This window comes from Carassius gibelio, chromosome B13 (genome assembly GCF_023724105.1).
Source record: "Carassius gibelio isolate Cgi1373 ecotype wild population from Czech Republic chromosome B13, carGib1.2-hapl.c, whole genome shotgun sequence".
Classification (NCBI taxonomy): Eukaryota; Metazoa; Chordata; class Actinopteri; order Cypriniformes; family Cyprinidae; genus Carassius; species Carassius gibelio.
Window position 1 is genome coordinate 11,637,120 of NC_068408.1, and position 27,187 is coordinate 11,664,306.

The 27,187-nt window shown below is 40.4% G+C and overlaps 4 protein-coding genes across 5 annotated transcripts in view; 3 read left to right on the forward strand and 1 right to left on the reverse strand.

Annotated features, from left to right (window-relative positions):
- tmem72 (transmembrane protein 72) overlaps window positions 1-5,561 on the forward strand; it is a 76,003-nt gene extending 70,442 nt beyond the window's left edge. The window contains exons 1-5 of one of the 2 annotated variants that reach the window (XM_052573090.1): window positions 1,779-2,111; window positions 3,093-3,159; window positions 3,758-3,829; window positions 3,951-4,090; window positions 4,426-5,561. In XM_052573090.1, the coding sequence (XP_052429050.1) occupies window positions 2,042-2,111; window positions 3,093-3,159; window positions 3,758-3,829; window positions 3,951-4,090; window positions 4,426-4,814 (738 nt within the window). In that variant the 5' untranslated portion in view covers window positions 1,779-2,041 and the 3' untranslated portion in view covers window positions 4,815-5,561. Of the gene's footprint in view, window positions 1-1,778; window positions 2,112-3,092; window positions 3,160-3,757; window positions 3,830-3,950; window positions 4,091-4,425 lie in introns of those variants that run through there. The other variant, XM_052573091.1, reaches the window with a different exon arrangement.
- A 1,133-nt stretch (window positions 5,562-6,694) lies between these two features.
- rassf4a (Ras association domain family member 4a) overlaps window positions 6,695-27,187 on the forward strand; it is a 33,822-nt gene continuing 13,329 nt past the window's right edge. The window contains exons 1-4 of the mRNA XM_052572217.1: window positions 6,695-7,166; window positions 7,268-7,340; window positions 20,716-20,801; window positions 20,908-20,983. Of these exons, the coding sequence (XP_052428177.1) occupies window positions 20,746-20,801; window positions 20,908-20,983 (132 nt within the window). The 5' untranslated portion in view covers window positions 6,695-7,166; window positions 7,268-7,340; window positions 20,716-20,745. The remainder of the gene's footprint in view (window positions 7,167-7,267; window positions 7,341-20,715; window positions 20,802-20,907; window positions 20,984-27,187) is intronic.
- Window positions 8,002-10,417, reverse strand: LOC127970025 (C-X-C motif chemokine 9-like). Its single transcript, XM_052572218.1, has 4 exons — window positions 10,118-10,417; window positions 9,901-10,027; window positions 8,767-8,844; window positions 8,002-8,230 (listed from the first exon to the last, which is right to left on the reverse strand). The coding sequence occupies exons 1-4, from the start codon at window positions 10,188-10,190 to the stop codon at window positions 8,158-8,160; spliced, it is 351 nt and encodes a 116-aa protein (XP_052428178.1). The 5' UTR covers window positions 10,191-10,417; the 3' UTR covers window positions 8,002-8,157.
- Window positions 11,283-16,576, forward strand: LOC127970023 (uncharacterized). The gene is made up of 2 exons (XM_052572216.1): window positions 11,283-12,867; window positions 15,954-16,576. The coding sequence occupies exons 1-2, from the start codon at window positions 11,847-11,849 to the stop codon at window positions 15,956-15,958; spliced, it is 1,026 nt and encodes a 341-aa protein (XP_052428176.1). The 5' UTR covers window positions 11,283-11,846; the 3' UTR covers window positions 15,959-16,576.

A 27,187-nucleotide genomic window follows, 5' to 3' on the forward strand; every position in this document is an offset into this window, starting at 1 on the left:
GAAAACAGTTGATCCAGGCAGAAAACAAAGGTAGCCTTGTTCTAATGTTAGGGGATTTACATTTTTCCTCTTAGCAGGAGTCAACTTGGACATCAGAGTTGTAAATTAGAGCAGAACTCTCCAAGTGTTTGCCAAGATAGCCTATTTGACTCTGGACAGTATAAGATGTATAGTACATAATGTCTCCTCCAGGGCCTCAGTTAACTGAGAACTGAAGTCATTTCATCTGTTGGTGCAGAGTCCCTCTTTTGTCCTCTGAATGTCCAGGTCAAATAGACCTAAAGACTTTACATTTCACATCTGTACTATTTTTCAATTTACTCCCACATATCCCCTGTTATTGCTGCTTATTTATGAAGATCCAGGTTGTGTTTTTTAAAATGATGAGCGGGCCAGCGAGGTATTTAACCTCAGAGACTGTGTGCTGAGGAAGTTATGACATTGATAGTCTCTTTTATAGACCATGAATTTCTCTACAATTGTGTTCAGTAATGTTGTAATGGCTGTCAAGTGTATATTTACATGTGCATTCCATGATATGGTGCATTTTGTTGTCCTACGACTTGTATTTAAAGCATTAACACAAAACACATGACTTTTCATGTTAGATATTATAGATATATTTGATATTATGGTTAACAGAAAATAAATGTCATATTTTGACAATCTATTTGATTTGAAATTTTAAAAAAATTAAAAAACACTTTTCTAGCTTAACCCCGTTTTCCATTCTGGTATTGATTTGTTTTTAATCATGTTTGACCCTGGACCATAAAACCAGTCTTGGTCACTGGGGTTTATTTGCAGCAATAGGCAAAAATACATTGCATGGGTCAAAACTATAGATTTTTCTTTTATGCCAAAAATCATTAGAATATTAAGTAAAGATCATGTTCAATGCAGTTATTTGGTAAATATCCTACCATAAATATATCCAAACTTAATTTTTGATTGGTAATATGCATTGCTAAAAACTTAATTTGGACAACTTTAAAGATGATTTTCTCAGTATTTAGATATTTTTTCAACCTCAGATTTCAGATATTGAAATAGTTGTATCTCAGTCAAATATTGTCCGATCCTAACAAACCATACATCAATGGAAAGCTTGTTTATTCAGCTTTCATGGAGAGTATAAATCTCAATTTCTAAAAATTGACACTTGTATATGTATTTTTAAATCAATAAATGTAATTAGATGGCCCCTTACTGTGTCATGCTGTCATGCGGGTGCACTGTGGTTCTAATCAATTGTGATCTGTTATGACTGAGAAAAGTCTGACCTTTGACACAGGTAACTAAAGACTGGAAGATATGGTGTCTGTTCAGTGTGTCTGCTGGAGAATGATTAACATCTGTCTTGTGTCAGGATTGGACTATGAAAGTACTGCTGCTTTCTCCAACATTAATCATCTGGATCAGGACGGGGCTTATCGAGTTGACGTTGGAGACCCCCTCCATGTACATTTACTTTGTAAAAACACATCTGACCTTGGCCAAGGACAATTTTGATTAATTGGCTGATTGGCTGAAGGTAATTTAATTTGAATATGTCCCTCAGCAGTTGTAAAGGGATGGAGGGTGGAATACCTCCTCATGAAGGTCACACTGCTCATAACCTCTAAGTGTCCTGCAACAGGCTTGTGTGCAGAAGTGTGCAGTTATGTGTGTATGTGTGCGTGTCTGAGAGAGTTTTCCCTCAGGAAACATGCCTTATTTGTGCTCTATGCTAGTGCCTATTCAGGTAATCTTTAACAGTAAAGTTTTTTTGTTGTTTTGTCCCCTCACCTTGAGTAGAGGTGGAATGCAGCAGGAACAAGCAGAGGGTGGTCAGTGTTTAGGTTTTAGTTTCTATGTTAGGCTGATTACTAGGGTAAAATCTGCACTGGGACACCCTCCTGTTTAGGCGAGGAGATTTCTAACCATGTACTGCCGTCCTCGCACAAAGTTTTGACTCGAAACTATTAATAAATTAACTATCAATAGAGAACTTTAACTATCAACAAATGTTCTAAAGGAAAAAAACCTTTTCATTTTGGCCATGAAGAGCTCAGCTTTGTGGGTTATAGTGGAATGTGCCAGCAGAGTTCTTGGCATCTCGACTGCTGCAGGTAGGACTGTGTCTTTGCTGTTCTTTCGTAGGCCATTGTTTGACTTGAAGTGCTATACATAACAAATATAAAAATATCAAGGAACATGTATAGTAGTCATTGCAATGTTTGACCTCGTGATAGAAGTGTAGAATTCTAAAATGTGTATTGTTCCATTGTTTAGGTAATGACCCATTTAATTTGAAAAAGAGAATAAATGTATATGCAAAAAAAAAAATAATAATAATAAACAAAAAAGAGTAGGGATGCATAAATGATATCCCGCCAAATGAAAAGTCCAAAAATTAAACCAATTGTTTTATGTTACTGCAATAATCCCCCAATTTAAAAATAAAATAAACAGATACCAAGCTTTTTTTTAAATTATAATGATACAATTTATTTTTAAAAATTTGTTTAATAGAATATTCAAGTATTAGATCCACATTAACCCACAATACTTAGCTTTTGAAATGTTTTGTCTTGCTTTTTTGTTAAAGTTCTATAAATAAAAAAATTTCAAGATGTAGATTAATATGAGTAAAACTAAATGGTGTTATTAAATATATGATAAGAATATTAAGAGTAATAAAAAAAATGCTTTTGAAGTATTTAATTCACAAATCTCAAGAAAAAGTCTATTCAAATGTGCTTAAGGATTTCTCAAATTTGCCATAGACTTTGCATTGCACAGGGAACTGCACAATTCTCTCATATCAAATAACATGTATTTTTTCAGTTATATTTAATTTTTGGTTTGTACATTGTATGTTGTTTTCAAAACCAGCACACCAATAGTGATCTTAGGTTAATTTGCCCAGCAGTGGTGTGTGGCAAATCTGACATCTAATGGCCACAATAAAAATTGCATTCAGCAGTTTGTATATATTATATTTAAAACAATGTGATTATCATATGCTTCAGAATATAGATTTTTATTTGTAATGATTATGCTTTCTGCAGGTCAAGTTTAATATGAGCGCTGTGTGTTTGTTTCATCAGTGCTTTGTGCAGTGGGTCTAGAGACTCAGAGACAGGGGGAGTTCAACAGCTTGGCCGTCTATCTCCTGTGAGTATCAAAATGAGCTGCTGTGGGAGGCGTAGCACCTTGTTATTCACTCTCAGACAAAGAAGGTACAAAAGCTGTACCTGGGGAACTACATTTTCAAAAGGTACACTTTTGTACTTAAAGGGTGCATATTAGTACCTAAAGTGTATATATTATTACCTAAATGGTATATAATAGCACCTAAAAGGTATTCAAGTTAGTACAGTGTACTTTTTGAAAGTGTAACACCCCAGTGACAGCTTTTTTACAGTATTTTTCAACTGTAAAGTTCTCTGAGACATTCCTTCATGTCTGTTATTTTATTATTATTTTATTGTTTTCCTAATGTAAAAATATATTATAGTAATAGTGTTTATTCGTATTTTGAATTTGGATTTTTATAGTTTCTGGGTATTTTATTTAAGAGTAAATGCTTAGAATTTTTTTCTGTTTTTGTAATAAAAAAAAAAAGTTTGTTATTTTAGTACTTTGACTTAAAATATAAATGTACATTTTTTATGGCTTTAGTTTTAGTTAACAACAATGGTTCAACAATGGGGTTACTAACAAAAAGTTTAAAACTTTTTATAAACCATACTTCTGTTTGAATCCTCTACAGGCTCTCTTCGGTGCTGATCATGATTTTTGAAGTCTCCTATTTCATCGACACTCTGTTGGCAATGTGCCTTCCGTATGTTAATTCAAATGATAAAAGAATCATGTACTTGTGGTTGTTATGTCATAATCTGTGGTATTATTGTCATTTTAATCCATGCATTATAGTAATTCATATCTGTTTTTCTTGATTGGAGTTGTCCACCTACATGTAAGATTTTCATTCTTTGGAAGAAGATGGCCAATGTTGGGGGTTTTCAGAAGTTTCTCTACTACACAATGATGTCTTTGATGTGTTTCCTGCATCCAGTGCTTGTATGGCATGCTGTAATACCAGGTGCTTCACTTTTTACATAAATTATATATTTAATAAGTAAATAAATACATGATACATTTAACAAAATTATACACATTACTGAAAAACTATTTATATGGCTAAATGTCTGCTTATTTTTTAATTTTTTTTACTAGTGAATACACTAGCATATAGACAAACTTAAATAAATTCATTTGGACTTTGTGAGATCTATAAGAAGGATTATTAGTTTTAACGATTTTGATTGGGAGTCATACAGTCTGTAAAGATACCCACTCCAATAAATCAGGCCGAACATTTTATGGACCAACATAAAGGTTAAGATGAATTTATAAACTTTTTCTGTTTCCTTGCAGGAATTATGTTGGTTGTGACTGGATTCTTTAACTTCATACTGAGCAAAAAGAAGAAGTCAGATCCACCAAAAGAGTCCAGGTCATCCCATAGAGACTCGGCTCTGTCTACTGTCTGTGTCACAGACAGAGAGGGCACTGAACACACATTCTCTTTCTTCCACATCATTTCAGGCAAAAGAGCATCTTTTTTTCCTAGCAATAGCAAACTGCATGGTCCCACAGACAGGGCTCAGACAGCGAAGAATACCCAACGCAAGAACAGACAAACAGACACAAGAAATGTGCACTTCATTGAGAGTCTCAGACATAATGATGATGAAATGGAAGAATACCATGAAGTGGAACCAGAGGATAGCACGTCTGATAAAGCACCAATGATTAGACTGTAAACACAGTGTATTGTTGGCTATTTCTACAAATGTATCCATGCTACTTATGATCTAATATGGTGAATTGTTGCTCAAGTAACATTTATTATTATCAATGTTAAAACTGAAATGATTTTTTACTCTTTTTTTTTTACATGGCTAATGGATGAAGTGTAAAAGAATAGCATTTATTTGAAGCATTAATGTCACTTTTGGTCAATTTAATGCATCCTTGCTGAACAATGACATTGTATATACAAAAATGATAAACAATCAGCAGCAGATCAAAAGAAAATACACAGTAAAAGTACTGACTAACCTAAAAAATGTTTTATGTAGTGACATCTAAATTTACTTGTTTTATTAAAGTGTATAATATCACTGAATCACTGAATTTAGAATTTATTTTTCTAAATATCTGCTCGCAGTCTTTAACATCTTTCTTTTACAAGATTGAGCTCCTGAAACAACCTTTAAACACTGTCTGCCAAAGAATTGCTTTTTATTCCAGTCTGTAAGCTTAAGGCCTGGAGCTCCTGCATCCAGTCTCAATACGTCAATACAATTAAGAGATTCCATTCATCATACTGACCCAGACAAGAGGGTTTTCAGCCTAAACACTGGACAGCAACCCCCATGCGTTATTCCTCTCCATTAACCTGTATGGATGACTTCAACATCCTGAATTCTTGAGTATGCTGCATTCATGTGTGGTGTTCTTCATGGATAAATTTTAAATTACTCAGTAAATAAATTCTTTGCACTTATGCTGTGGGTCTAATCAAATAGCTTCAGTGTTTTACTGGCATTTGTTAGAGTCGCACATGGGCACTGTTCAAAAGAACTGGAGTGAAAAATCTATGAGTGTCAGTGGGTCACGCAATAATGCTTTCTGCACCAATAATGAGAATGACTGATGCAAATAAACCCAGTAGAACAGATCATCATATAGCAAATCTTCCTTGATCTTCTATAGCTTAAAAATGCCCCTTAATGTCTCAAAAAGATATAATACAAATGTAGACAGTGGGAAATACCCATAGGCCTTTGAACTTGGATGATCAAAATAGCTATACCGTAGAATTCACAAAAGTTTAATTTTTTTATTTTGTTGTTTTAAATAGATGTTTTTGGGTCACTATTAAGATGATTAATGTTCCCTGCACATTAGTGTTCAATACTTTCTGATTGTCTCCACACAGATGAATAGCAGAAGTGCAGTTTAATGTGTACTTCTGTGGGAGGTTAAGTTTATTCATTGTAAGGTTGAGATTCATAATTTCCTGTCCATATTTAACATTATAATATTATCTTCTCTAAATTTAAACCAATTCACATGAAGTCAAAATGATATTTTAGCACAAAATATGATGTCATTCTACATCAGCTAGCTAATCTTATCCCAAAAAAAGTCTGTCATTGTTTATTTATATCATTAATCATCTGAGTAACAAATAATTATTATTATTATTTTTTCAAAAGAAGTCAGTGGTCATCAAACTGTTTAGGTTACCAAGCAAACACTATTCTTCAATATATGGGAAATAAAGTCATAATACAGGTTTTGAAAAACATACTGTAGGTATAAGTGATGACAGAATTGTCATTATTGGTTGAACCATTCCTTTAAATTTACTGTAAAGTTTACACCGAACTATGCATAGTATTTAAATAAGGTATACAGTAAGTATTCACTTTGTTTGTAAATTCAGTTCTCTTATTTGGCAAGTGCCGTCGAAATAATAATTTCCCTTCTAAAACAAATCTGTCTTCCCATGGGGGAAGTGCCTTGGCAGCTCAAAGCATCTACTTCCTCAAATATTTTATCCGACCTTTCGTGTCATATTTTCCTAGAAGATATTCTCAGACGGAGCTGAAAACAGGAAGCTCGTGCGCCCCAGTTCGTCAGACTGAAAGAAACTATCTAGCCTTGCATTTATATGCGTGCTTAATTGTTCATCAATTTAAACATTTTAACTGAAGATTTAAATTATTAAAATCCTACCGCTTAATGAAATTGTGATATGAAAAGTGTACCGAAGGCAATTTAACGGCAACCTTTCATTTGCAGCTTAATTGTCTCATAGACTAGTGATCATTATCTCACGGACATGCTAATAATGCTGTGAACGGTCCCGGCGTTTCCCAGGGCAACCGCAGAAAACTCCCGCCCACGGACGTCTCTGATTGGCTCCTGTACTCAGCGGAGTATCGGATTGGTTTACACAGCTGAAGGAGTAGCGTTATTTTGACGACGATTCCCCGAGGAAGATGCAGGGTGAAGTAGAAGAGTGGAGTGGAAGATAAGCGTCGTGTCTTACAAAACATCTGGTCTCCGTCGGCTCTTACAAAGGAACGGCGTTTCATGAGATGGTAAGGACAATGTCTACATGGAAACAGTAATGATATGTTCTCTAGACAAGAGTGTATTAATAATGGAAATGGTTTTATTGAGGTGTTTTTTTATTATATAGTTCTGCAGGTGAGCTGTATGTACCGCTGTCTTCTTTTGAAGGACACCTAGGCTTCTCCTGAAACTGTCCTCAGGTGCGTGTTTTTATACAGCTGTCAAAACCAACTGTACTTGAGTGAAACACCTGACAGAATTGTGATATTTTGTGTATGTTTCTTTACATAATGAAAGCAAATCAAAAATAGCCTATTTAAAACTTATGTGTTTTGCTGATGTCTTTCAAATATTTCCAACTTCTGCAAAATAGTGACACAGAAATCCAGAAGTGGTTAAGGGCTCTATGCCTGATATTTTCCTGCAGCAGAGTCACAGCTGGTTTGCAGTAATTGACTGGGTGGGCAGGGGGCTTATTTCTTTATGCAGCTGGAGAGCATCTCTAGACATGACCCCGTATATGTAAATCAGTCTAATGCACAAGTGGGATTCTTTCTGGTAGACACAGTAGATTGTGTTTTTTTTCTCTCTCCAAAGGCATTACTTGCCATGAGACTAAAGTGCCATATTTAATAATTCACGAGAATGGTCATAGACAGAGGTGGGGTTAGTACATAGAATATTCAAATTATTTTCCATCACTGAATAGAAGGCTTTTGTTGATTGTATTTAGGTGAATACAGGCAAATTGGGACACTTTCAGATAAATAGTGTAAATTGTATTTTAAAATTGAATGTCAAATGGCTTAATTTCAAATATATACACAAAATAGAAATATAATTACGCAAAGACCATGCAAAAACTTTTACAAGGTTTTATTAGAAAACAGCAGTACAAAAATATTAAAAACCATCTGCATAATACATATATCATTTATTTGTGAAAAATAAAGGACAGGCAGGATAAATGACAAAGAAACATAGTCTTTCTACACAGAAAAGGTCAAGATTGTTGAATTACAGTTGCTTGGGCTTTTTTGGTCCAAGGAGCATCAGACAGTCCTTCCCCTTCTGTGTGTTGAATTGAATCCTGGACAATAGAAGAGTGAAGGGGTTTAATTATTGGGGAGTCCCACAAAGCTAAGCAAGCAAAAACACATGTTCTCAACCCTAAATCAATGCACACCATTAATGGCAACATAAACACTTAAAATTCTCTAAAGATCATATTTATCTTGACTCAAAGTGTCAGCAGCCACATACAATCTGTAAAACACAAGGCTTCTAGTACTGCATATAACCAGTATTTTATTTTTTTAATTTTTTGTCAGTATTTTATATATTTTATTTTCAATATTGTTAATGTTTTAATACGCTGGTGTAGCTTTTGTAGCTATATGGTAAGCAGAGAGTCGTGAGCTAGTAAATCTTAGAATAAGTATTTTTATGCTAGTGTCTACTTCTGCCACAGAGTGGCAGTGTTTTTACTTTATATACAGTATATATATTATTAACTATTTTAGGTTTTAAATCCGTGTATTTTTTAATTTACACTTTTTTAAATGAGTGTATATTATAATCAAATAAATTGCAGTGTCATTAGAGGGCAACTGTTTGTTGACATACCTTTTCCAGCATTTTTGCAGTCTTTTCCCCTGCATGGAGTCTGGATTTAGACAAGCTTGTTGACCTGACAGCTGCAGTCTGTGGAGGAGAAACAGATTGTTTTAAATGTGTGCAAACCACTGCAAGCAATAAGATACAGAAACATTTGATCTGAGGGATTTACTCATGCCAAACTATATTCATTGTATTTATATTTATATTATTGCTTCATTAATGCTTAGACTATTGTAAAAGTGTTTTTACTAAAAGTTAAACCAGATAAAGTGAGACATTTTAGTTTTTCATTTCATATTTCTTTCTTTTCCCTATCCCGCTTCATCTGTATTCACTAGATTTTGCCATAACAGAGCTCATATTTCCAGAGTTCAGTAATATTATTTGTCTTAACATGCCCATTCAAGCCCAAATTCAAATGAAACTATTCTGATGCAAAAAATCATATTACCATGACCTGGCTTTGTGCTTCCCACCACATAAATGATCCCATGATATGCGTCAACATGAGATATTGTGTAATATCTTCACACACCATTTACAGTTACCCGGATTGCAAAATGTCCAGGAGTGATATAATTCCATGTTAATTATTACAGACTTATGTCCCAGTAATGCTGCATGGGACATTGCATTACAGTACAGTACTGAATTTCTTAGATTAATACTATATTATATATTATATGTATTATATGGTATATATCATATAGTATTATACTTGGAGGCAGAGCCATCATACACATTGAAAGGTCACATTAACTTAATTTATTTTTTATTTAAAAAGATGGCAAAACAATAATTACATCTTGCAACGACAGACAGTGATGACCAAGCATTTTAAGTAATGCAAAAAGTAACACTGAGATGACAAAAAAACAGTAAATGTAAATAAAAAAGCCATGTGAGTGTGGGTAACATGAAGGCAGAAGATGATGACAATATCAGTTTGAAGCAAATGATCTGTGGAAGGAGTGACTGCATCTGAATTACCAAATGATTTCTGCAAAAGTGTTTTAGGCAAACACTTTCTGACAATTCATCAAAGGTGCATCTTTTTCAGAGGCTGCGCTTGTCTCATGAATCTTACGTAGCACAACACACTCAGATACCCCTGAATGGGAATTATGCTTTTTTACTCACATGATTTGAACCTTGTTGCAAAGAGGATGTTTCTGTATGATCGTGTAGTCTATAATTTTTCTCCATTGCACTGAGCCAGTTTCCTCAACACACTCACATTTTTCACGACTTGTAGATGTCCTGACACCTAAAGACAAATCCAGAAACATAAAACCACATGTCCCACATCACCTCCAAGACCAATATCTGCACTGATAAGTATTAAATGCTACGGTACCTGTCATGAAGTGTAAGCAGACTGAGATTAGGAGAAGCATGCAGGCACTTGCTTGCAGAGTCCTGAAAGCCATTTCTCTGAAGCTGTGTCAATCACAAGAATGTCTCTCGAGTGTGTTTGCGCAGAACTGTACTCTTGTTCTTCTTCACTTTCCCTCCTGAAAACATTTCCTGCTTTGCCATATTAAGCAGGATCAGAGTCACATGATTTCAGGTAAATGAGAGGTGATTTCTCAACACCTGTGTACCCGCCTTGTTCGTTCTGGGTCTGGAATGCTGTTGTTCTGTTAGTGGTTGTATGGTTCAGAGAGTTTGTATTTGAACCTATGCTGTTCTGTATCCGTTAAGGATTAATTGTTCAAACTGAAGGGTTCTCACACATTGAACCATTGAATATACATAGAAACTGCATTGAAATCAGATGTGCAAACCACGTGCTTCACGTGGTATATTATATTATATTAAATATTATATTTAGTGCTGTAAAAATTATAATTTTAATGCAGGCAATTCATTTTTTCCTCACAGAGGCGAAGCTAGGGTTGACCACCCCACTCACAGCTGCTGCTTCTTTTTTCTCAACAATAATAGCATTAAGAGCATCTTTGCTGTACATCAGTGTACATCAGTCAAATGCAGATGTGATGTGGTCAGGTTATATGTCAGTAAAAACTATTTTTCTGTCCCGTCAGCCATTGTACTGTGTTCTTCAATTGCACTCACTAATATGGTGGTGTGCTGTAGCCTGTATCGTTTCATATTAAAGCAAGAAATGAAATATCATTATTAGACTGTGACGGTCACGGGAAGACCGCACATTCAACATGGACTTTAATACACACACATACTCACAAACACACACAGAGACTGTTTAGTGATAAGAGTTTATTGTAATTATTGATCAGAGTGAATGGAATACCTGTAAATGATGTGTATTGTTCCCGTGTAGCATTTGTCCCGTGATTTTTAGAGTCCCGGTAGGAAACCATGGCAGGAATTATTGGTTCCGCTTAGGGTGGGAATCTACCATGTATTAATTGAGCGAGGGGGTTTCAGGGGCAACGCGGCCGAGTTGTTGCTGTTATTTCCTGTTTAATGTGAATGATTTAATAACATCAAAGTAGATTTATTAATTATAACATCATGCCAATATGTTTCTTTTAGACGCTGTATATTTAGGTGAACATGTGTAAAGTGTTGTATGTGAGTTTGTCCCTCCCCATGGGGTAATGGTGCTGGCCACCAGTATAAATGTGAATGACTTTGTAATGGAAGGTAGTCTGTGTTTGTTGCTGCAGTGGAGAGTGTGGCCTGAGGGTTGTAGGTATTGTAGGTATTGTGGGTATTTTGTTTAGTTATTTTGAAATTGACCTTGTTGTTAAGGAAGTTATTTTTGGAAACTTATTTTGCATTTGAAATTAATTTGGATTTTTCTTTTTGGTTAAGACTTTGTTCCTTCTATTTTTTGCCATGTTTAATTATATTATTGGGCTTGGATGATTGCCCTTTTGTAAGTTTAAATAAATATTTGTTTACATTTCAAAGTTGTGTATTCATACTGCCTCTGTTTAATTTGGCTACAAAATTTGTGGTGCCTATTAGTAGGCTGACCATTACACTGGTGTCAGAAGTGGGATAGCCAGAAGAGAGCAGTAGGGATTTATTTTTTTTTTGTTTGTTTTATTTTTAACTCTCCACTGCAGTCAACAGTGGCATAGTGTCGGCTCAGAATGGCTCCTAAAAAGGTGCGGACGGATCAAGCTGAGGTGGAGGAACCCGGTAGAGCTGTTGGGGAAGGTGATGTTAGTGAAGTGGAACTGGGGAGCGTCACTGAGGATGTCTCACTTGCAGAGTTGAGAGACCTGTTCCGTTCACATTTCGCACAGCAGCAGGCTCGAGACCGTCGCCTGGAGCAAGAGGCTGACCGACAAGATGCTCGGTGGAGAGCAATGCAGCATCAGTTCTCTCTTCTGCAGCAGGAAGTGCATGTAAGGACGACACCAGATCTACGGCCTGGTGGTGATATTCAGACTGGCCTTTTATCACAACCAACAGTCCAGCGAGTGCCCTCAGTGTTACGGGATACATCAGTCAGCCGACAGATGGAATCACCAGCTGCATCTCCACTGGAAGGCCAAGGCCAGAGTCCATTGAGAATTGAGAGAGAGCCACACCTGCAACGACTGAGTGAGACAGATGACGTAGAGCATTATTTAGCTACTTTTGAACGAATAGCGATGGCGTGTCGGTGGCCAACAACCGACTGGGCAGTTAGGTTAGTGCCCCTCTTGTCGGGCAAGGCTAGGGCTGCATATGTATATATGGACATGGTAGACTCACTTGATTATGACAAAGTCAAAGCAGCCATTCTTGCTAAGTATGACATAAATGCAGAGACTTATCGGCTTCAGTTCCGGTCAACAGAAGTGAAGGAGAATGAAACCCCAAAAGAGTTGTATGCCAGACTAAAAGAAAACTATGCCAAGTGGGTGCAGCCACAGCATCATACTAAGGAGGAGATTGGGGAGACAGTCATTTTGGAGCAGTTTTTGCGCATGTTGGCCCCTGATCTGCAAGTATGGATTAAGGAAAGAGGCCCTGTCTCTGCTGCAGAAGCCGCCAACTTAGCAGACACCTTTGTGGCAGCGCGACGCAAGACTCAACCATGGACATTCAAGCGTTGGAAGGGGAGTAAAGATTCCAACAAGTTCCAACACTCCTTCCCCACTACAGTAAGAGCCATCCATGAAGGTAAGTCTGTGAGTGATAAGGTTGGTTCGGCCAAACAAAGCCCTGGTTTGAAATTTGGTGTGAATAGGAGTTTGATATGTTACCATTGTGGACAAGAAGGTCACAAACAGTCAAGGTGCCCTAGTAATGCTTCTACCCAGGTCAATATGTGTACATTTCCAAGATCTAGCGGTGTAGTAACCCCAGTTATATTGCCTTGTGTTGAGGTAGTTCTTAATGGACAAAAGGTTAGAGCACTGGTAGACACAGGAAGTATGCAATCACTGGTGCGTTCAGATTTGGTCTCTGTAGATATGGGGAGTCACACTTCTATAGCACAGATTTGTTGTGTTCATGGAGAAGAAAGGCAGTACCCCACTGTAGGTGTTCAAGTTAATGTACGCGGGCAGGCTTATATATTGGAGGTAGGTGTAGTGGATGGTTTGCCGTATCCAATGATTTTGGGCAGAGACTTGCCTGTTCTAGTAGACCTACTCAGAGATGACCATGAAAGCATGATGGTAAAAGATTGTAGTGTAGCTTTGACCCGGGCTAAGGCTCAGAAACAAAATGCAGATAGTCAGTCCTTGAGTATGTTACCTTACTTTGGAGTAGATTTGGAAGTTCATCCAGGTAAGTCGAGGAAACCTAAAAGACAAAAAAGATTAGAGAAACTTCGTTTTACTGTGACGCATTGTGAGGAACCTAGTGTAGAACAAGGGATGGCTCCAGTAGACATACCTCAGGGGATTGGATTGTGGCAGCAAGAGGATTCAGTGATTGGTTCACTATATAGGCAGGCTCAGGAAGAGGGACAAGATAAGAACTCTACCGCAGGTGGTTTAGGGAATTTGATGTTTGTTAAAGATGGTGTGTTGTATAAGGGGAAGGGGATAGAGGCTCGCATAGTAGTCCCTCAGAAGGCAAAGGAGATGGTGCTTGAATTGGGCCATTCTATTCCCTGGGCTGGCCATTTAGGAAGGCAGAAGACTTCAGCTCGGATTAGCCGACATTTTTTCTGGCCAAATATGAATAAAGATGTGGCAGAATTTTGTAGAACGTGTCCTCAGTGTCAGAAGACTTCCGGTAGAGGTCCCCCTAGAGCCCCATTAGAGTCACTTCCCGTAGTTGGTGTGCCTTTTGAACAGTTGGGTATGGATGTGGTAGGGCCATTAGAACGAAGCAAAACTGGAAATCGCTTTATGTTGGTTATGACCGATTATGCAACAAGGTACCCAGAGGTTTTCCCTCTTAAGACAGTCAAGGCTAGGACCATTGCAATATGCCTTATGCAGTTGTTCTCCCGAATGGGTTTTCCTAAAACTATCTTGACTGATCAAGGTTCCAACTTCATGTCTAAGCTTTTACGACAGGTGTACCGCTTGTTAGGTATTAAGGGCATAAGAACCACACCTTATCACCCACAGACTGACGGTTTGACAGAGAGGTTTAATCAGACACTTAAACAAATGCTGCGGAAGTATGTGAGTGAATCTGGAGCTGACTGGGATCAGTGGATTCCCTATTTACTATTTGCTTACCGGGAGGTCCCTCAATCTTCTACTGGATTTTCACCTTTTGAATTGTTATATGGCCGGGAGGTGCGAGGTCCCTTGGCTCTATTGAAGGAGTGCTGGATGGGAGGCCAGGAGGCTCCAGAGACTCAACATGTCCTTTCTTATGTTCTTCAAATGCGAGAGAGGCTGAAGAGCATGACTCAGCTAGCCCAGTCAAACTTAGCTCAAGCACAACAACGTCAGCGAAAATATTATGATCAAAAGACCAAAGTAAGAAGTTTTGAGACTGGAGAAAGGGTGTTGGTAATGTTACCCAGCGATACCAGCAAATTGCTCGCTAAATGGCAGGGACCTTTTGAAGTGGTCCGTAAGCTTGGACCTACTACGTATGAGGTTGCCAACTTGGGGAAGAGGCGCTCAAGTCGAGTACTGCATGTTAATTTGCTTAAGAAATGGCATGAGAGACTGCCTCAAGTGGCTGGTGTGTGTTTGATTCGTCAGGTGGAGGATGAAGATGAGGTGGAGGAGCAATATTTACCCCGGCCGGTAGTAGCCACAGTTGACCTCAATCATCTTTCCCCCCTTCAACAGTCACAGCTTCAGAAGATTTGTCGCCCAGGGGTGTGCCAAGAGAAACCTGGACGCACCACACTGATTCATCACAACATCACATTACATGAAGGGGCTGCCAATCGACGGAAGAGCTACCGTATCCCTGAACGGTTATTACCAGCATTGAAGGAAGAGGTGAATCAAATGCTAGCCATGGGTATTATTGAACCTTCTAGCAGTGAGTGGTGTAGCCCTGTAGTCTTAGTTCCAAAAAAAGATGGAACCCTACGCTTTTGTGTGGACTTCAGGTATTTAAATTCAGTTTCCAAATTTGACTCCTACCCTACTCCGCGAATTGATGATTTGATTGACCATCTTGGAAGGGCTAGGTGGCTGACCACACTTGATTTATGCAAAGGCTACTGGCAAGTCCCTTTGAGTGACACTGCAAAAGAGCTGACAGCCTTTAAAACCCCCTGGGGGCTCTTCCATTTTTGTACTATGCCGTTTGGACTGCATGGGGCACCAGCGACATTCCAAAGGTTAATGGACCAAGTGCTAGGTGGGCTGGAAGGATACGCAGCAGCTTATTTGGATGATGTCATTATCTTCAGTTCATCTTGGGAAGAACATCTTGAGCATCTCAAAGTGGTGTTTCATCGTATTCAATCAGCTGGTCTTACTATCAATCCCCGTAAATGTGCCATAGCAAAGAAGGAAACTGAATACCTAGGATATGTTATCGGTGGTGGTGTCATTAGGCCACAGATACAAAAGATGCAGGCAATTCAAGACTGTTCCCTGCCCCAAACGAAAACTCAAGTGAGAGCATTCCTGGGTATGGCTGGGTGGTATAGGCGCTTTGTGCCTAATTTTGCGGTTCGAGCAGCACCTTTAACTGATCTGACACGGAAGACCTGTCCTGTCCAAATTCAGTGGACTGAGGAGGCAAAGCATGCCTTCCAGGACATTAAAAATGCCCTATGCAATGATCCTGTGCTGTCTTGTCCTAATTTTGAAGAACTTTTTGTTTTGCAGACTGATGCTTCTAATACTGGCATTGGGGCAGTGCTGTTGCAAGGGGCACTGGGAGATAGACATCCAGTGGCCTATATAAGTCGCAAGTTGTATCCCAGGGAGGTGAGATACTCCACCGTTGAGAAGGAGTGCTTGGCCGTTAAATGGGCCCTGGACACGTTCAGGTACTACCTTCTTGGCCGGGAGTTCCTCCTTGAAACTGACCACCGGCCACTGCAATGGATGGATCGAATGAGAGACTCAAATGCACGAATCACTCGATGGTATCTATCTATGCAACCTTATCGTTTTATTGTCCAGCATGTTCCAGGAAAGAGTAATGCTACAGCGGACTTTCTTTCTCGCCTGCCGGCTTGAAAATGGGTGGAGGGGAGTGTGACGGTCACGGGAAGACCGCACATTCAACATGGACTTTAATACACACACATACTCACAAACACACACAGAGACTGTTTAGTGATAAGAGTTTATTGTAATTATTGATCAGAGTGAATGGAATACCTGTAAATGATGTGTATTGTTCCCGTGTAGCATTTGTCCCGTGATTTTTAGAGTCCCGGTAGGAAACCATGGCAGGAATTATTGGTTCCGCTTAGGGTGGGAATCTACCATGTATTAATTGAGCGAGGGGGTTTCAGGGGCAACGCGGCCGAGTTGTTGCTGTTATTTCCTGTTTAATGTGAATGATTTAATAACATCAAAGTAGATTTATTAATTATAACATCATGCCAATATGTTTCTTTTAGACGCTGTATATTTAGGTGAACATGTGTAAAGTGTTGTATGTGAGTTTGTCCCTCCCCATGGGGTAATGGTGCTGGCCACCAGTATAAATGTGAATGACTTTGTAATGGAAGGTAGTCTGTGTTTGTTGCTGCAGTGGAGAGTGTGGCCTGAGGGTTGTAGGTATTGTAGGTATTGTGGGTATTTTGTTTAGTTATTTTGAAATTGACCTTGTTGTTAAGGAAGTTATTTTTGGAAACTTATTTTGCATTTGAAATTAATTTGGATTTTTCTTTTTGGTTAAGACTTTGTTCCTTCTATTTTTTGCCATGTTTAATTATATTATTGGGCTTGGATGATTGCCCTTTTGTAAGTTTAAATAAATATTTGTTTACATTTCAAAGTTGTGTATTCATACTGCCTCTGTTTAATTTGGCTACAAAATTTGTGGTGCCTATTAGTAGGCTGACCATTACATAGACCCATTACATGTTCAGTGGCGGCAGCTCGCTAAAGTAATAGCAGACAAATTACCTAATAACCCAGCTGCTGTGATGTCTGTTAATCAAAGAACAAAAGAAAGAAGAGGAAATCAACAACTTTTGCAGCTTTAAAGCTGCAGCCCGTAACATAGTTTGGTTAAAAATATTTGAGCAAGTATATAACCAGCTAGTGTTCAAAACTATTCCCTTACATTAGCCTGATTCGCAGATCATTTATAGGAAATAATTACATTTATAATTTTGTTGGCGAATAGTAATCCAGAAAGGAGTTTGTGTTTTTGAAACACGTGACTGAAATTGAATTATATTCCAGTTTTAAATGTACCTCTGATTACAGATAGCCTGGGATAACACAAGATTTGTATTTTAAAGAGAACCAGTTTGAAGTAAGAATAATTAGCTTTTTGGGATAAAATAATTTCTTAATGTGAAATTCGAATGGTATGTCAGTTAGAGATTAGTCTGTTATCAGTTCTGTTTATTAACTGCTAGAGTGTCAAAAGTTATGTACTGCAGCTTTAAGGATTTTATAAGGTTTGATCACTTTATTCAATTTCTGTATATTTTGTGTACATTCTGTGTACAGATAAGTGGCATTTATTATAATGGTTTTAGAAGTTGTTATTTTTTCCAAATCTAATAAATGTTTATATTGATAGCTCTTAATTATACTGGTATGTTGAATTTCCTAGAGACATCGGTATCAGTGATACCCACCTTCAGTCATAAAAAAAGATGCTGTTAAACAAATATTAAAAATATACTGTCTTTATGTTGTCTCTACATTAATTTGAAGATTGAATATAAAAAAAAAAAATCTGAAAAAAATTAATTAGTTGCCATTTTCCTTTTGATTGACTTGTTATTGATTGACAACACTAATATTATTATTTAAAATGACTGCAGACACGCATTCGATTATACCATCTAAAGTAATATTTAAGGGTTAAAAAATAAATAAATATATATAATTATATGTACATGAGAACACAAGGTAGAGAAACACAGAAGTTATTTTTTAGGTGTTAGCTTATGTTTATTATATTAGTTTATTTTATATTAAACTGTAAAAAAAAGAAGCATTTTCTTCATGTGATCACTAAACATACATTTATAAGTATATATATTTATATAACATTTTGACAACAATAAGAATATAAAAATGTATAAGAATTTATAAGACCACGAAGCTGTGTCTTCTGACTGTCCGGAAATTTTAAAAGGGTTTAACTCATCCCTTTATTACATGTCAAGGTTAGATGATGTCCCTGTTGTAACATGTCTTCATTGTATGCCATCCCTTGGCCTCCATACACACGTGTGCACTCCTCTGAATCCAGCCTTTTCTTATGTCCTTTCTTACGTGCTTGTTTAATGCATATGAATGAACAGTAGCACTAAAGCACTTTGCAAAAGCTTTTAAGAGTATTCTCTCCTGTGGATCTCTTACTTTCTTTTCTCAGAGTCTTTAAGTATTTGAGTTTAAGACTTGACCTTCCTGGATTTTACTTTCTTTGCCTTGGCTTTTGCTTTTGTTTGTGTATGCATTTTTTGTGGTCCTTGCCGTCCTTTTGCATGCTGAAAAAAAACAAAACAAAACAAAATGAGTAGACTTAAACTCAGCAGATTAAGACTTGCATACCGCCATCATATTTAGAGATGTTTGGATTTTTGGACATGCTGTGCTGTAGTTTAGAGACTTATGCAGTAATAACACTCTCTTACCGTTGCCAACATTCCAGCAGTCTTTTGCCTTGGGGACCATCTGGACTAAGACACACGAGTCTATTAGTCTTCTGCCGTGTGACTCTAATGAAAAACACAGAGAATAATAGCACATGTAAACCCAATTCGGCACGTACATTAAGAATCTTATAAATTTGAAAAAAATGTATGTGAACTACATACATGATCTCATCCTGTAAACAGTTAGGTCCTTTTAGACTGACTTTGAAATCTGAAAGTGGTCCGTTGACTCTTTGTTTGACCTGTGGACACTGACAGGTCTTTGGAACATATTGGCTGTCCACGACTTGGACTGTATTTAGGAAAAAAGAAAATGTTAATTTATTAAACATCCATGATGTATCAAAAAATTCAGAGTCAGTAAGATTGTTGTACTTTAAAAAAAAATTAATTCATACTTTTATTTAGCAATGCATTTAAATGATCAAAGGTGACACTAAATGTTTTCGCAAAAAAAAAACTTATATTTAAAATGCTTTCATTTGTAATCATTCTATTCAACAGATAAACCTAAAAAAAAAAATCTACATATTAGAATAATTATTGAATGATCATGTGAAAATTCTGATTCGTCATCACACATTAAGTCATTTTAAATGATAAAACATTTAACAATATTACGGTTTTTGATAAAATGTATTAAGCTTGTGTGAGCATAAAATAATTAAAAAGCATTAAAAATGTTTAGAATGATAGTATATAATTAAAATATCAAATTCATGTAATTTATCGTTAAACCTGTACAGCTAGTTTTGCAGAGATGTTAGATTATATTACGTAGAATTTTGCCAACTCAGTTCTAACCCAACAGGTTCTCAGTTACTGTTATAATTCAGTTACTGTAGTTCGTCTGTTCTGATACACTCACCTGTTAGAAGGATGCTGAGGGTGAAAGACAGCAAAGCAGACACCGTCAGCTTCATGATGAAAGTGCTTCTGAGTGTAGGTGCTCAGTGACCTGCTGTCATTTTATACTCCTGTGAGGGACTTCCCAGCTCTCATGCCACTCCTGAAATTCCAGTGCTGCGTTATTACTCCCACGGAATCAAGCTATTTGAATACAGATAATAGAAAGGCATTGACAGAAGCCCACTACTGCAGAAATCTTTAAAAACTTGGTCACATTGTTGAAAGACTTCTGAAGCCATATTATAGTTTAATATATGAAACAGATTCCTAAAATGGAATCTCATTTGCGTCTTTGCCAGATTCAAAAGTGTAAAGGCAATGTCTCAAACGTCTCATGGAGGGGCAGTTTTGAATACTGCTATACAGAAAGAGATTTGAGAACTGCACAAAAATGTATTGTAATTATATACAATATGGTGTGAAAACATAAATTATATATATAATAATAATTAAATTAGTAATTAATAATTAATAATTTAATTAGTACGAGCTGGTTTTATGGTGCGTTTTTTTTCTCTGTATTAATCTGCAAAATAGCTGAGTGAAGAATTTTCACAACTTTTCCACTGAAGAATGTTTTACTATTCTGTGACCTGTCAGAAGGTCTGAAAACATGCCATGGCAAGCCTTGTGGGAAAATTACACATTCTGTTAACAGTTGGACCATGTGATTTCTTCATATTCCTGTGATTACTTTCACTTGTTCCTCCCACACAAGATTTATGGTGACAATAATGGTTCATTTTAGTTATGAATATTTTTTAAAATCACATAACACAAGGTATTATTCCCTTCTAATCACCCACTTTTTCTTGTTCTTGATATTATTAACTTGATCTCTTTCTCCTTGCTCTCTCCCCCATTATCTTGCTTATCTCTAGCTGAAAGCGTTTCTATCGAGGAACTCCACTATGGATCCTGACAAGACCTCCTATGTGAGGCTGAATGAGGAGAAAGTAATTGCAAAGTAAGATTTCCACTTTTGATACACACTGAACATTCGAAACATGCTTTCTAACTGACTAAACATGATTATATTTAGCCCTTGTTGTTAAATCATGTCCCTTTTTCAGGTCTGATATTTTGTCCCTTCTAAAAACGTACAACTGTTATCATGAGGGAAAAAGCTTCCAGCTTCGGATTCGTGAGGTATGCTACATCACAGAAAGTGAAATTAACTTCATACCTAAATCAAATCTTTTGTTTCCTGGTTAGTGATTAATAGATAGAACCTGACCAAGAGTGTGTGAGACAGCAAAACAAAAAGATCATTGTCTCGGAGTATGAACACAGAGTATGGGACGTTGGTGTAAATCCAAGTATGCCATTCTTAGAAATGCTGATTAAATGGGCCTAGATGACATATGATTGGCTGCATTATTATATTTGTACTGTAACAATTATATGACCCTGGACCACAAAAAACGGTCATAAGGGTCATTTGTTTTTTGAATTGGAGATTTATACATCAAACATCAAACCTGAAAGTTGAATAAATACGTTTTCCGTTGATGTTTGGTTTGTTAGGATTGGACAATATTTGGCAGAGATAATTTGTAAATCTGGAATCTGATGGTTAAAAAAAAATCTAAATACTGAGAAAATAGCCTTTAAAGTTGTCCAAATAGCAATGCATATTACTAATCATAATAAATTAAGTTTTTATATATTTATTGTAGGAAATTTACAAAATATTTTTATCCTAATGATTTTTGACATAAAACAAAAATCGATAATTTTGACCCATACAATGTTTTGTTGGCTATTGCTACAAATATACCCATGCGATTTAAGACTGGTTTTGTGGTCCAGGGTCACATATGGCTTTAAAAAATATGTGGCTTTATGTATCTATTAGTGAATAAAAAATTATTGTGATTATATGAACAGAGCTAGGTAGATTGCTAACAGATGGTAATCTTTCACTGATTAAAATTACATTTAATAGACAAAGTAATACACAGGGTTGCACATAAGTGGTCTGCAGGTCCGCTTGCACAACCAAAATAAAAAATGCGTCATATAAATATGTTCTGACAGCGCATTTGCGTACCGACATGGTTGATAGCTGTTAATACACAATTACCATTTTAGATCACAAACTCTACTATATAAGTTTTATTTTCAACCTGAAAGCATAAATCTGGCTATGCCATGTCGTTTTCAAGGCACAATGAAAAACGTCCCCGGTTACTCACGTAACCTTAGTTCCCTGAGAGGAGGGAACGAGACATTACGTATGGGGAAATCCATTTCCTCGAAATTATGAAGTCTGATTGAATAACTCTTTTGCTTGCAAATAGCCAATGGCGCCCTCGCCCTCACCTGATTGGCTGACAGCCATCAATATAGGTGACGGTGGGCGCCAAAACCCTCAGAATCTTCCACTGAACGAGAGTAATGAGGCTGGAAGGTTTTTCCACACCGCAGGTTACGTAATGTCTCGTTCCCTCCTCTCAGGGAACTAAGGTTACGTGAGTAACCGGGGACGTTCCCTTATCGAGTCGGTCTCTCGACATTACGTATGGGGAACAATAAAACCCCCGCCGTGTGGGAAATACTGTCCGGCCCAGCTCGCATCGAGCCACAGAAGAGCATAAGCACTAGCTCTTACAGCGCGTTAGCTCTAGGTCGGGTACCGGACCTGGTTGAAACACCTCTTGGCACAGAGCCAAATCAGCTCTTACACCATCGTAATCCAGTGCACCCAGATAAGCAACACTGGTGTGATATGGGGAAAATGCAGCAATATGTTGGTGCTTGGGAATACACTGCCGGCTTATAATGCGGGCATAATAAAGGGACCACATTAGATAGTGAATGAATACCTCAACCGCAGCTATTACAACAATAACTGACGCTGACCTGGTAGAAAGAACCACGGCTAGTGCACGCGCTAGGTAGGGCGTGCCCATAGCTTAGTCCAAAGACTGCTCAACTCCCTCCTCCTGCACTGACAGCACATGTGATGCGAACGAGGGAATGTCCAGATTATAGAATCTCGCAAACGTGTTGCGAGACGACCAGCCCGCTGCGAAACAAATGTCCTGAATAGACATACCTTTCGCCCAACCCCATGACGACGCCAAACTCCTTGTGGAGTGGGCGTGCACCCCGATTGGGCAGGCGGTTCCCCGGGAAGCATAAGCTAGTCGCACAGCCTCCACTATCCAGTGTGATAGCCTCTGCTTCGACAGCGCGCTGCCCTTCTTGGCACCCGCGTAGCAGACGAAAAGCTGCTCTGAAGTTCGAAACTGGCTAGTTCTGTTCACATATGCACGCAGGGCACGCACGGGGCACAAAGCGCACTTCTGAGACACTGAATTACTGTCCTCCTCGGGGCAAAATGCTTGAATTGTAATTATCTGAGCTCTGAACGGCGTTGAGAGCACTTTAGGCGAATAACCGCGTTTGGGTAAAAGTCTGACCATACAATCGTCCGGTCCAAACTGCATACACGCGCTGTTCACTGACAGGGCATGCAAGTCTCCCACTCGTTTCCCGCAAGCTAGCGCGAGCAGTAGCGCCGTCTTAAATGAGAGCACTTTAAGGTCGCTTAACTCGGCTGGTTCAAAAGGTGGGTTGGACAGCGCACTAAGCACTAATGACAGGTCCCAGACCGGCATCTGACGAAGGCGGGGTGGATTAAGCCGCCTAGCTCCCCGAAGAAAGCTCGTTATCAGGGGGTGCCTCCCCACTGAATGGCCGTCTAGCAAGTCACGAAAAACGGCGATAGCGGCCACGTAGACTTTCACTGTAGATGGGGTACTGCCAGCATCCAGACGTTCCTGTAGGAAGGTCAGAATAATGGAGATATCGCAACTCCTGGGGTCCTCATTTTTGTCAACACACCAGTTAGCAAATACTTTCCACTTCAGAGTGTATAAACGCCTCGTCGAAGGGGCTCTAGCCTCTGCTATTGTCTGCAGCACTCGCTGATATACTCCACGCTGATCTGCCACACATGCAGATCCCAAAGCTCTGGGTTGGGGTGCCATATGGTGCCCCTCGCCTGGGATAAGAGGTCCCTTCTCGGCGGGATCCGCCACGGGGGAAGCCGCGACATGTTCACCAGTTCCGGGAACCACGGCTGGTTGGGCCATTTGGGTGCTACCAGGATCAACGCACATCTCTCCTCCCTGATCTTCTGCAGCACCAGCGGCATTAACTTGACTGGGGGAAAACCATACTTCCGTCCCTTTGGCCAGCGGCTCGACAGCGCGTCTCCCCCCAGGGGGGATGCTGTCAGCGAGAAGTACAGAGGGCAGTGGGCGTTCTCTTGCGACGCAAAGAGGTCGATCTCCGCTTTGCCAAACAGATTCCAGATCATATTTATCGTTTGCGGATGGAGCCTCCATTCTCCGTGTACAATGCCGTCCCTGGACAGCATGTCCGCGCCGCAATTCAAGCTGCCCGGTACGTGCACTGCTCGAATCGACAGAAGTACCCTGTCCGTCCATAACAGCAGCTGTCTCGCTAATCCCTGCAGGGATCGCGAACGCAAACCTCCCTGGCGATTGATGTACGCCACCACCGCCGTGTTGTCCGTTCTGATGAGAACATGACGGTGTTTCACAAACGGAAGGAAACTCTGCAGCGCTAGATGAACCGCTTCCATCTCCAAGCAGTTTATATGCCAGCGCGTCTGGTCCCCTGTCCACGTACCGAATGCTGGTCTGCCATCGCATAGGGCTCCCCAGCCTGATAGTGAAGCATCCGTAGTGACCACTACACGTCTGACCACTCTGCCCATAGCAGCACCCTGCTCGAATATGGTCGTGCCGAACCAAGGCGCCAGAGTCTCGAGACATGAACGCGTTATGATAAGGCGTTCCGTTCCCGCTCTCCACGCCCGCGGCTTCACTCGGCTCTGTAACCAGTGTTGAAGCGGTCTCATGTGTAACAAGCCCAGTCTGCAGACGGAGGCTGCGGCCGCCATCAGACCGAGCAACCTCTGAAACGTTCTTAAGGGGATAGCTCTGCCTTGAACGAAGAGGGCTAGTGTATTTTGAATCGACTGGATTCTCGGCTCTGACAGCTTTGCGGTCATAGAGCGCGAGTCCAGTATCATACCCAGGAATGTGATATATTGGCGCGGCTGCAGTGTGCTCTTCTGAATGTTCACAGACAGCCCCAAACCTGTCAGATGGGCGAGGAGTCTGTGTTTGTGTTCCTCGAGAGCGCTTCTCGACCGTGCGATGACTAACCAGTCGTCGAGATAATTCAGTATGCGCATTCCACTGAGCTTCAGGGGAGCGAGCGCTGTATTCATGCATATTGTGAATACACGGGGAGCCAAAGCGAGCCCAAACGGCAACACTTTGAACTGGTACGCCACACCCTCGAATGCAAAACGCAGGAAGCGCCTGTGATGTGGGGCTATCTGGATGTGGAAGTAAGCATCCTTTAGATCCACTGCAATGAAGTAATCGTCGGGCTGAATGTGCGCGAGGATCTGCTTCACAGTTATCATCTTGAACGTGCGTTTCGCGAGCGCTTTGTTCAGTAATCTCAGCTCTAAGATGGGGCGCATACCTCCGTCCTTTTTCGGAACTAGAAAATAACGGCTGTAGAAACCGGAATTTCTCCGTTCCACGGGCACTATCTCTACTGCTTGTTTGGCCAGGAGAGAGGATATTTCTGCTCGTAGCAGCGGGGCGCTCTGTTCTGACACTTCTGTCATAATCACACCGCCGAAGCGGGGTGGTCTGCGAGCGAACTGGAGCGTATAGCCGCGTTTTATCGTGTTGATCACCCAATAAGATGCCGCGGGGAGCGTCGCCCACGCGCTGAGATGACTCAATACGGAAGGTATTAATGCATGCTGCGGCGGGGCGTGCGCGCCAGCCACTGGGGAAGCGTTGACCGCTATATGAGTGGCAGGTGACTCGTTCGCGGCTTCTTGCACGGGAACATACATAGTCACCTCCTCGGGTTTCCCCGAGCTTCCGCTTTGCGAAGCGTCTCTCGGAGGAGAGGCTTCGCTTATGTAGCGGGTAATAGTAGAGGGAGGAAGAAAGCTCTTTTGCTGAGGCATGTAATGCATGTTTATTGAAACAGAACATAGCGGTTTCATTCTCACAACATTCACATCTTTGACGAACTCTGGGCGGGAACGCGCCCTTTTCGCCGCGGGTCCGACGAACACGTCCCGCGCTCTCTTCCCCCTGGCACGAGCATCAGGAACGCTGCTCCTTCTTGCCAGCCGGGCGCCCTTGGATGCTAGAGGCCGGTTTCGGACCAAAACGGGGCTTCCTGGGCTGCCTCTGGCGGAATGGTGGCTCTGGCTCACGACGCTCTGCTGCGCTCGGGAACGCGCGCCTGGTATTTCCCGCTTGTCGCTGTGCCGAAGAAGATCTGGACCTCGCTGCAGGGGGGGCTTGAGACCGTTTCGGCAAAAGATGAGGCATCATCTTAGACTGCTTGACGGTCTCGGCGTATTTCTCCGACAGAGATTCCACCGCGACACCGAAAAGACCGGTGGGGCTCACCGGTGCATCCAGGAACTGCCTCTTTTCGGCATCGCGCATGCCGGACAGCGTCAGCCACAGATGGCGATGCAGGACCACAAGGCTGCTCATATTGCGGCCGATTCCCTGCGCTATCTTTTTTGACGCCGCGAGAGCGAGATCCGCCGCCGTGCGCAGCTTCCTGAGCGACTCTGGGTCCGGGCTTCCCTCATCCAGGGACCCAAGGAGCCGAGTTTGGGAGACCTGCAGGATTGCCATCGTGTGGAGGGCAGATGCTGCATGTCCAGCAGATATGTACGCCTTCTCAGCGATGTGAGCAGTAGCTCGACATGGCTTAGAAGGCAAAGAGGCGGTTTTCCAGCCGGGAGAAGACGCGAGATGGGCCGCGATAGCATCCTCGACGGGAGGCGGTCGCGCGTATCCCAATTTCTCCGCCCCTTCCACCGTCGTCAGCAGCTGGGTCCCCTGTGCATGGGCTCGGGCTGAGTAAGGGGAGCGCCATGACCGGGTGAGTTCCTCGTGGACCTCAGAGAAAAAAGGCGCGGGTCTCTGCGGGGCTTCAGCCTGGCGGCCCGCGCCGAGGAAAGAACCGTCCATCCATCTCTTAGACGGCAGCTCCTTGGGGGCTGTCCACTCCAATTCCATATCTGCCACCGCCTCCGTGAGGATCGCCATAAGCTCGGCATCCAGCGAGGCGGGGGCGGCTTCAGACGGGGCCTCGGACCACGCTCCCGGGTCTGAGGCATTAGTAGACATGGCGTCGTCCTCGTCATATCCAAACGAGACCATTTCCCGCGCTTCTAGTGGAGGGCGGGAACTGGCCTCAGAGTATGAGAGGGGATCTTCCACGTGAGGGTGGCGTGGGCGTTGGGCCGACGCCAGT